This window comes from Nicrophorus vespilloides, unplaced genomic scaffold (genome assembly GCF_001412225.1).
Source record: "Nicrophorus vespilloides isolate i.1.1-1 unplaced genomic scaffold, Nicve_v1.0, whole genome shotgun sequence".
Lineage (NCBI taxonomy): Eukaryota > Metazoa > Arthropoda > Insecta > Coleoptera > Silphidae > Nicrophorus > Nicrophorus vespilloides.
In genome coordinates, this window is record NW_017097224.1 from 137,548 (window position 1) to 149,472 (window position 11,925).

Genomic DNA, 11,925 nt, shown 5'->3' on the forward strand with positions numbered 1-11,925 from the left:
TTTTTCATAATTTATTATCGTGTTATTCAAGATTTAGTGTAACTCAAGTACCAATTATGTAAAGGTTGCTTGTATATTAAAACATTGCATTGCTTTGTAAACACATACAGGCAAGAATCAAATAGAAAACTTTTACTATCTACTAAATTCGTGCGTATTTAACATTTGTTTTAATGCATCCACATTCAAATTCATATAAGCATTGTATTTATAATAAATACATAATTTAAATGTATTCGTGTGACGTTTAAAATTGTTTTTGGGCCAGATGCGGCCCGCGGGCCACCAGATTTTGACATAATTTTTTAAGTTGCTTAAATATTGTATTATGTAGGTGTTTCTACCCCTATTCTGTTTTAAAATTTTTAACTTAAAAAATATATTGAAAAAAGCAACGTAAAGCGAGGCATTTAAAAAATAATATTGAAACGTATGATTTAATTTGAAACATTTACTTATAGATTCGTATGATTTGATTCAAGTTGAAATTGTTGATTAGCATAAACCAAAGATTTATTAAAATCAATTCGACTTTCTTGCCAAAATTACTCATCCCATTTGCAGCGACGGAAAGACCTCATTTTCGGAGAAGGCTTACTCCATCCGCGCGCATCCCATCTTCATCCCTCTTCGCACCTCATTCGGTAGCTTCCCGCTAAATAAATTGTGTTGTTTGTATGAAAATGTGCTACGGGCGTTACGTAATGAATGGTAATTTTTCGCGAGCGGAAAAATAAAATTACCTGCACGAGAAGAGAGACATATTTTCGCATCGCGCCAAGCGACAAATCCTTCCCCACTCCCACTTTTAGGATGTGTGCTGCTCCTGACGAGATTTACAGCTCTCATCTGAAAAAAAGAAATAGAGGACCGAATATATGTATTTATACACACTAGAGTATGTAAAAAAAATATAATGTAAAAATAAACAACGCACTGAATGCATATATAAATATGCGGATTTTATGGCGATATTGCAGGAAGTCTGTACACGAAAGGGATGATAGATACAAAGAAAAATAAGTAAGTAAATAAATAAATAAAAATGTTAACGTGGAGATCGTTTCATGGGAATCCACCCTCCTCGCAAATGGAGTTAATGAAACGAGACGATCGTCGATGAATAATAAAGCACTTAATCTATTTCTTTGACAACTGGGTATTCGTGTTTTCCTGTCGCCAGGACGAGGACGAAAAAATCCCCAAACGTTTTTTTCTCTTCTTATTCAATTGGCCGGATGGATTTTCTCATCAGAGCGCGTTTTTAATTTATGCTCAGTCGAGGAGAACAAGCTCTGATCACGTTTGGGAAATTCGAATATGGTTGAAAGGATAGGGATTCTAGGATAGGATCAATACCGCATGAAATATTCATCATTAGCGGACGCACATATCCTCTTTTTTATTCTGCTTCTGCTTCTTCGTCTACTTTGCGGGGAAAACAACAACAACGTAAAAAAAAATTGGGATTGTTTTCCAATTTTTTTTCAATTTGCAATAAAATCAAATGAACGGCGCCAATATATTTATATGGAGGATGCTGCTCCGAATGAAAACTTTTGCGAGCACAATGCAATTTCCTTTAGGAAGGGCCTCATCCTCTCTACTTTTCCCATCCACGTCGCAGCCGCAAGGAAAATACAACGCGTAATAAGCTTGTATAAATAAATAATCGGCAAACGCAAAAAAAAAACAACAAATTTTCACTTCAATTTCAGCCAAGTAGATTACGTGGCGCAACACTGTAAGTACACACTTGCAATAAGCAATATTTGCTTGTCATTGGTTCTTTTATAAAGTTTATCAATATTATTCAACGTTATTTAATATTATTACATGTATTAATGAATTGAATAATTTTATAATAATTAAATTAAGATCAATTTTACTGTCTTCGGTTTCCATGGTAACGAAAAGTCAAAGCTAGAGTTCATCTACACGAAAATAATATGTAATTTATACTTGTTATGCTATCATATTAGACACATGTCAATCATAATTTGACCTGTCAATTTAAATTTTTACTGTCATAGGTTTCCATGATAACCAATTTGGTACTTTATATTTATACGTATATCATGCATAGCGTAAAATAAACAAAATACAGTGGAACCAGGCGCGCAATCCAGGACTTCTCTTCTAATCGTCACTCGTTATGCAAAACGTCGCTCTTTAAGCGAGTCATTTTTCTTACAATTCATTTTGCTCGTTAAGCGAAATTTTCGTTATGCGAGGTGCTCGTTAAGTGAGGTTAGACTGTATCTAATATTATGAAATTAATTAAATACCAGAAACTATATAGAAAAAAGACAATTGTTACATAGTTTTATTGTATTATTCTTAATGTACAATTAATTGAACTTATTCTGATTTTATATTGGACATGAAAATTAGTGCATTAGTTTAGAATCTAAATTTAGAATCATTGTTTTTCTCTTTTGAATATTTGAATATATTTGGTGTAGGTTTCTATGAACTAAAAAATATCAAAAATTTAGGTTTAAAAACAAATTTATTATAAAAAAAATACATATACACATAAAAATACAAACATTTTGATACAAAAATAAAAAAAATTACAACAAATATTTTTAATATCTCCAGCGTTTCAACTTCATCGGTGGTTTTATATGTTCGTAGCTATCCACATCGTACAATTTCCTCATATAATCTTGAATCTTATCAATTTTTGCTAATTCCTCCTCCAACGTAATAGGTTCTACCAAATCCTCTTCCTCGTTTTTCCATAATATGGTTTTAGGTTTCTTTGCAACTGAATTTTCTGCAATATTGTCTGCTTTCCTTTTGATTCCATTCGTATAAACTACTTTATTCCAAGTACTTATCACTTTGTTTCTGCTTGCATTTTTATCCACATCATATAGTTTCTTTTCTTCCTCCTGGATTTGCTTAATTTTTCCTAATTCTTCTTCGAGAGTTATTGGTTTTCCTAAATCCTTCACCTCGTTTGTCCACAATATTGGTGGCCTCGTCTTAGGTTCTTTCGCAATTGTTTTTTCTTCAATAGTTTCTGTTTTAATTTTGTTTTCTTTCCCAAAATCATCTGACTTTTTCTGAACAAACGTTTTCTTCTGTACATTGACTACTGCTTTCTTCCTACGCATAGGTTCCTGGGAAAAGCAGACATTTTCATCTTTATTTTCACTGAGTACATTAGTAACTACTTTTTTGAAACTGATATTATTTATCTTCTTATTATTAACACTAATTTTTGGAACACTTTCCACCGATTCCTTAATCTCCATAAATTTATCGTCGTCTATCGCTTTGCAAAAGTCAAAACGTGTTTCGTGATTCACAGTGGGAATGTCCTCATCATCAATTATTTCAATAACTTCATCTTCGATGAAGTTATTTTCCTGGGATACGATATAATCTACTGATGAAAAAGTAAACTCGTCAAAGTTATCCATTTCAATTGAATATGTTTTTCACTTGTTGCTCACTGAAAGCTGCTGAAGAACTAATGTCGTTTTGCAGAAAATGTATAGCTTATATACTTGAAATGGAAGGGAATATTAGGGATTTCCAAAAACTAATATTGTTTAAGTGCAATAAAACCAGGTAAATTGAAAATTAATTGCTATTTTTATTGCAATGCAATAAAACCCTTAGCTATAAATGTATTTGCAACAAAATGTAGTTTTAAAAATATCTATATTTTATAGTCCTACCATAAAACTTTTAAAAAGCAATGTCTTCTTGAAAAATTATGTATATGTTGTGCACTTATTTTCTTTTCTTTATTGAATTAAATAATGTTTTGTGAACTCTCTTGTATCAAATAAAAAATTAAAAAATAGATATTTTTAAAATTAAATTTTGTTGTAAATACATTCATACCTATGGGTTTTATTGCAAGGAAATAAAAATAGCAATTAATTTTCAATTTACCTGGTTTTATTGCACTTATACTAATTTTTGGAAAGATTTTGGGAAAGAAAACAAAAATAAAACATATAATATTAAGACGAGGCCACCAATATTGTGGACAAACGAGGTGAAGGATTTAGGAAAACCAATAACTCTCGAGGAAGAATTAGGAAAAATTAAGCAAATCCAGGAGGAAGAAAAGAAACTATATGATGTGGTTAAAAATGCAAACAGAAGCAAAGTGATAAGTACTTGGAATAAAGTAGTTTATACGAATGGAATCAAATATTGCAGAAAAATCAGTTGCAAAGAAACCTAAAACCATATTATGGAAAAACGAGGAAGAGGATTTGGTAGAACCTAATACGTTGAAGGAGGAATTACCGAAAATTGACAAGATTCAAGATTATATGAGGAAATTGTACAATGTGGATAGCTACGAACATATAAAACCACCGATGAAGTTGAAACGCTGGAGATATTAAAAATATTTGATGTAATTTTTTTATTTTTATATCAAAATGTTTGTATTTTTATGTGTATATGTATTTTTTATAATAAATTTGTTTTTATACCTAAATTTTTGATATTTTTTTCACAGAAACTTGCACAAAATATTATTTAATTCAAACGAGAATAACAATTATTCTAAACTAATTCACTTATTATCTAATGCACTAATTTTCTAAACATAATGCCAATATAAAATCAGAGTAAGGTCAATTAATTGTACATTAGACAATAGTTTTTGTCATAAAAGATAAGGCGAATATTTTTGTTTCGTTATTTTATAGTGCTAGACCGTTTTTGACAATAAAAATTATGCTTTTCAAAATTTTATATTATATGCAAATTAATAAAAGAAAAGTTTTGGAATATTTTGTGCGATTACAAAAGGATTTAAAGCTTCAAGATTGAATGGGTTTTGCTGAGGAGTTCCTCTTGTACTCCTTTAAGAATTGTTGAAAGTAAAAAGCGAGACGCTAGTGGACAAGTGCTTATAAAACTTTCTAAGAGTTGTTCAGATATTTGAAATTATCATAATGTTGTAAGACATTATTTAAACTCAATCTTCAGATTTGATTAATCAATAAAATTTGATATACTTTATAAAAGTTCACATATAAAATTAAGAACAAGTAAAAGTTTATCAATTATTTTAAATTATGATGTTGAACTGAACTGAACTGAAAACTAATTTTCGCTTCTGCTGTTCTCTAAAATGCAAAAGCTTACAATTTTAGTTTAAATAAAAATAACATGTATGAAACTAGATAAACAAAGTTAAAGCATATGGAAATACACGAGTCATTCTAATTACTCATAATGGATTGGTAAGAATATGTATATACACATAATACAGCTTCGGGATTAAAATGCACGCAATAAAGTTTTCATTCATCCATCTGGCGTTTCCATTTGTCCCATATCCAGGTTTGATCTTGCGAAAATAAAGGTACTCATAAACCATCACATATCAAAGATCAAAGGTGGCGATATATAGTCTGCAGAACGCAAATAGATGAAGATTGAGCTGGATGTGAGATGACCTCGTTCTGGTTGGGATATGCATCGTCGTAAAAAAATATGGAAACGCAACGCACTCCACGGCTCCTGTTACATTCGTCTCTGCGTTAAAAGTTTTAGCAGTAAAACTTTGATCGCGACAGTAAAAACGCGAATCAGCGAGCGAAAAACATAATTCTACTATCAGCTCTATACAATATTACTTTATTATCCATCCAGAGAAAATTTCACTTCAATTCCTTACCATCTCTCTCTATTTTACTGTAATACATTATATTATTAAAGAAGTTTTATATCCTTTACAACGATTCCAACAATGTATATTTTATATTTACTACAATTTAACTATTTCGTACGTGAAATTACTTGCAATAGTGACAAGTTTTTGTATAAATAAAAATAATTTATCAGTTTTATTTGTATTTCTTTCTTGCGAAAAACGTGTAAATCGAAATTGTAACTTTTTTAATGTAATACCGTGTAAATTGAAAAGTATGCAATAAAAGCCTAATTGAGTTATTTATTAATAACGATATTTTTTTTCATATGATCAAAAAAAAAATATTGATAGTCAAAAAAATTGTTCCTTTTGATTAAGGTCAGTTAATTTTCAACATTTAAATTTTTTAAACCGTGCAAAAACGTGTAAAGAAAGTACCGTGTAAAACGAGGGATGGGTTATTTTCAACATTTATTTTTTTAACCGTATAAAAGCGAAAACGTGTAAAGAAAGTATAGTGTAAAAAGAGGGATAGGTATATTTCTTTAATACTTCTTTGATATTTCAAGATTTCTCTACATTTCTCTTCTTTTCTCTACATTTCTCTACATTTCTCTACATTTCTCTACATTTCTCTACATATCTCTTATTAACTTCTTAATTATCTTATCTCTTCAATATTTTTTCCACAAAATTAATTAACACGTACTTTTTTAAATGAATTCCTTTTCATTACATTTAAACGTCAATGTAAAATTATACAATTGTGATAATTTCCAGCCCCGAAATATTAACGAAGGGGAAGAGATTTCGTTATATTTCCTTTCAGTTCCTCCTTTTTTTTTCGTAAAAGTAAAATGAAAAACCCGACTCCCTCTGAAGCGTAAATAATTTAAAGTTTTTCGCGAATAGATTTTTCTTTTGTACTTCCAGCAGTCCTGGCGTGCGGGAGGTTGCATTCACGTGCGCGCCGCCCGCCCCCGGCAAGTGTGTTTAATATTTAATGTTTGTTGTGCGCATTATATTATCGCCGGGAAGGGTGGCTTCGGTGCATTTAATTCCGTGTAGTGCGAGTGTGTGTGACTTATTGTATGCCGGAGACCGGTTTCCGCATCCGGTTTCCATTCTCCGCGCGTTTCCGGTGGTGCGCGTAAAGCAGGCGACGCCTGTAGCACCAAAACCCCCCACCCTCCCAGTGCCTCCGGCACATCATTAAACTACAATAAACACTTATCGCACAAAAGCAGTTATATTGGTATGAAATATATAGTCTGCAGCCACCCGCTGAGGGGTCACACACTTTATTTTACCCCGGATTTATCGTTGCCTTCTACTCAGACCCCTCTTCTGTTCCCGAAAATGAAAAGCTTCTGAGCCGCTGCGGTCCACGTCCATACTATAAATACACAATTAATAATTTTATATGTGCCATTTCGGCTATACTCTCACAGTGCGGTAGAAATAGAGAGAGAAAGAGACGGAGATGAGAGTAGAGGTGGCGCCATGTGCGCCGAATTTCTGCAATAATCTTCTACCAGATGCCGCGCAGGCATCCACCCCCAGTCGGAATAATTGCGAAAGAGGAGACGGGATATTGTTATATTACACACTCGCACGTGCGTTTATAAACTAAACCACAACCAGAAAATCTAATTAAAACACAATGACTTTTACCCTTTTCATTCCTTCTCCAAAATGCAATTACTTATTCCTAATCTTTAAAACATTATTTATCAATTAATGAGACATTCTTTGATGGCCCTTATACAACGATCTATAGTTATACCTCGCATAGTCCGGATAATAAGATGTACCATTAATAATAAAAATGTTAATGCTTTTTGTAAGATAATCAACCTAATGTGAACATACAAGAGCTTAAATATCTTTATCTTATATAACGAAGAATGAATTTTGCATCTTACATAAATAGTAAATATTCCCATAAAATTCTCCTATAAATAGTTTTATGTCATATTGGATAATAAATATAATATAAAATATAGATATAGAATTATTCAGTGATTTTTTTGAAGTTAGGTCAAAGGTCGTTCTACTGTTATTGATTGAAAATTGTATCGTTCCTTTATAGAATAATTTTAACAATTCCGTAAAATTAAATTATTTTTCCAAAAGACATTGACTTTTGACGAATTTCGAAGAATCATAGAAAATCAATGAATCATTCAAGTGATGTTTGCTGAAAGTTCATTAGTAATTCTTAAAAAATATTCCTAATTTCTAAAAAAACAAGATTTTCTTAAAAGTTCAGAACAAAAAATCTCTTTTAACGATATTTTAACGAAATTTTATTTTTTGGACTAAAATACAACAGGAAAAGAATCAATCACCAATAATTTAATTAAGACCATTTATCATAAATACATGTAGCTCTTAATCTTGGATTATGTAATAAAAAAAAGCTGACCTGACATAAGCGCGCAGTAAAACAACCACGTCCAAATCCACTTAGGTTTGGTGATATGGGAATTAACAAATTTTCTCTAGTGTCTTTAGATAATAATAGTTGGATAGGATTCCATATTCACTACAGTGTCTTAGGTTACCAACAGCTGAACAGGGTTTATATTTTAAAAATGCATACAAATTTTCGTGTATTTGACGCGATTGTTTTACTGCGCGCTTTTATTATTGCGCGATTTTGTCATGCGCACTTTTGTCATGCGCGCTTTTGTCCTGTGCGATTTTGTTACGACGCCAAGAAAAAGAGTAAAAGAAAATAATTAAAAGTTACTTTATCAGCATTAAATAACGGAACAGAAATTATTTTTCGTTCCATCAAAACACAGAAAAGAATGACACGAGATTTCCTCTTCGAATTTAATTAAAATCCGCCATCAGTCAAGAGCATTTAGTTTGTTTCCTCTTTCCACGTTCCTGTATATATATATATTTTATTTTTAATAAAACAAACCGTGATTTATCGCACCTGCATCGAGATTTTAATCTTAATTTTACACCTCTGGCAACAAATCATTGTAAACTGAATTTACTGAACGCGAGCAGACTTGCATTTCGCGCGCGCCCTGCAGAGTTTTCGCTTTGCGGGGGTGGCGGCAGCGGCGGCGATGTTGGAGGTGCAGAGGAGCGACTCAGGAATGGGGGTGGTATATCCGGGATTAATTAGGAAAACTTTTCGGGACGCCTCTCATTGTTTCATCAACTTTCGCGTTGCGTCTTTCGGATTAGGTTTACCTTTGCCGATGGGAAAGGATTGTAGAGCAGACTTTAATTATCCAAGGATTATTCCCGCATCCTTCAAATACGTATCTAACGATAAAACTTAATTGCTGATTTTTCATCTTAAAATTATCTTACAAAAGATTATATTGAATTTACTAGTCAAGAAATTACATAAACAAATTAAGCCTTAATTTATGAAATAAATAACAACATTTTCATATAACAGAAACAATACAAATAAAGTTACATAATTCAATTTTTGAAAATTCAATATTATGTGACAATTTTCATTTTTTATATTACGAACTGTATCATAATTAGAATAATTTAGTACAAATTAAAGAGCTACATTTCTTTTGTTATTAGTTTCCTTGAAAATTACGAAAATGATAAAATTCTAACAACATTTAAAAACGTATAAATAATGTGTTTTTTTTTGTAAAATTTATTGAAACAAAAATAAATATTTTGAAAATTGAATGAAATCTAAGAGAATATAAGTTTATTTGATATAATTTTGAAATCAATTATTTTAACATGTTAATAGATTTAATCAATATTTAATTTATAAAGGGTGTCCCAAAATTTTCGCAAAATTTGAATTAAATTGAATTAAACAGTTTATGATTCAATAAAAAAATCACAATCTAAAGACTAAAAACTGTGTTTTCTATTAAATTCAAATCTTGCGTTAATTTTGGGACACCATTTACAAAATTATTACCTATAATGTTTTTATAAGTTAAAGGAAGTTCACTTATATTTTAAATTAGTTATGCAAATTATATTAAATATGTAAAGAATCAAATAAGTTTGGTTTGAAGTTTCCGTAATTGATCCTAGAATCTACATTATAAGTTGATATAAGAATTAGTTCGTTATATTAGAAGCGTTTTTTGAATATTGATTAAATCGTTGTTTAAAATGTATAATTTTAAGCAGTTTTTTTAGTTAATTTAAAGTATTATTTAATTTATTAACGATATTCCTGAAATTATAGCCTTAAATTAACAATTAATAGAAATGTTCAAGTTAATAAACCTTTTACATTGAAAATATCAGATTTATACCTTTAATTTCAAGTTTATAAAGAGTGTCCCAAAATTAAAACAAGATTTGAATTTGCCGCGATTTTAGCAAAAAAAAAAATAATTTGACTAAAAATCTATTTAATTAAAATCTTGTGTTAATTTTGGGACACCTTTTATAAGAAAACTTTTATAAATTTGGTTTGATATTTCATGGATATAACAGCAAATAGCCGAATGATTAAGTCGCCCTATCTATTATTTCGTAGGCGCCGGCCCTTTGTGAGACTTTTCAGTGCTTGCAGCAATAAGGTCATCGTTCATCACTGATGGACAGTCAAATGAATGAGAACCTTCAGCCAAGTCGATGGACAATGACAGTGTTAATGGTAACTATTCACCGGGAAAGATTATCCATTTAATGGCAACCGCAATCTTCAATCTTAAATTTACTCAATGTTCACATTGATGAACAGATTGTGAATAAAATTATAGTACTTTATGTTCAAATAACGAACACCTTTTATAATCATTAATAATAATTTCATGTAAGAAAATCAATTTATCAAAACTGCAGTTAAATTGAACGAGTTATTATCATTCATTAAGCTTTCCATCATTTATATGGATTTTTAAAGCTCAAATTAAGAAACAACTTTCTGACAATAAAGAATTGATAAAATAGATACCAATTTCAATACATTTCTTTATAAGAAAACCAATTTATCAAAAAACCTGCAGTTAAATTGAAAAAGTAGTTATCATGCAAATTGCTATTTGCTGGTAAACGGTTTATCGAAATACCGAATAAAATAATATTCACGGAGCTGCACCCTGAAGTGTATTAATGGCCTTATTTTCGTTTCGCCTGGTGATGATTGCTGTTGATCTAACCGAAACTAATTGCATGATTTATGTGGAATTGCAGACGCCGATTTAATCGAATGAACGCAATTAACATTAATAACTTGAAATCTTACAAGACCAAAAACCCCACGCCGCGTTTGTATCGTGTCTGCTGCCTTCATGTACTCATGTAACACACAGTTGTACCTCTCCGACTATAACGTATGTTCAAGTGTATTTTGTATACGTATATGTATGTACATGTGTGCGAGTGTATTGTCGTCGCCCACAATTCCCTATAATTGTTGTATTGTAATAATTGGGTCGGGTGCGGTTTTCCGGCGTGATTGATTGGTTTCCATCTCTGCCGAGCCCCATGTGCATGTATATACACATACACACAGACATTTCATCGTATACATACGTGCACAAATACGAGGGCGCGTTTGCCGCATGACTGTACTTAATTAATGCCATCATCATTGGAAATTATTAATTAACGGAAACTCGAGCAGAGGCGAAGTCTGCAAAAAAAAAGTAAAACAAGAGAGAGAAAATCGTAATGTTTTCCCTCGGAAAATTGAAAAAAAAAACAAAAAAACGAGAGCGCTCATACACAGACAAAACCCCATATGCAAATCAAAACTGAGTTGGCGTGATAAGGCCCGTTACCTTTCCGATTCGCAATTCCGGCTAATTGCAGCGATCGTTCCCTTATCTCCGGTCCACCGTAAAATAATTCCATCCTCCCCACGCAAAAGCATAATTTTCATAATTAATCGACCTATCTTGTCCTCCCCCATTTTCCTCCTTCATCCAGCAAACAACCTGTACTTCATTCATTTTATTTATATACTTATTATTTTTTCAACCCTTGTCCAATTGCTCGAACGATGATTGTCAAAGTTAATTAAAATTTAATTATCGCTGAAAAACTGAAAACGCGAAGCAAAAAAAACTGTGGTTGTGGAGGTTATACAGTAGTTTTTTTTTGTACGATCCCAATTGGATTATGGCCTTCCGCTCCTCCTTCGGCTTCTTTTTTATTACAGCTATAAACACTAATTGCGGCAATTCGGTCCATGGCCTTATCAAAAATTTACCGCTCTTGCACTCCGCGAATTGTTTTTATTTATCGCTGTTTGTTGTCTTTCGATAGCGTTTTACTACTGCTCGTCCTAGTTCCTTCGAGGATCACGTATCTAA

General features: G+C 31.5%; 1 protein-coding gene across 1 annotated transcript; it reads right to left on the reverse strand.

Moving 5' to 3' along the window:
• Positions 1–2,591: 2,591 nt before the first annotated feature.
• On the reverse strand, positions 2,592–3,582 carry LOC108559446. Its single transcript, XM_017916745.1, has 2 exons — positions 3,186–3,582; positions 2,592–3,131 (listed from the first exon to the last, which is right to left on the reverse strand). The coding sequence occupies exons 1-2, from the start codon at positions 3,432–3,434 to the stop codon at positions 2,592–2,594; spliced, it is 789 nt and encodes a 262-aa protein (XP_017772234.1). The 5' UTR covers positions 3,435–3,582.
• Positions 3,583–11,925: the final 8,343 nt, after the last annotated feature.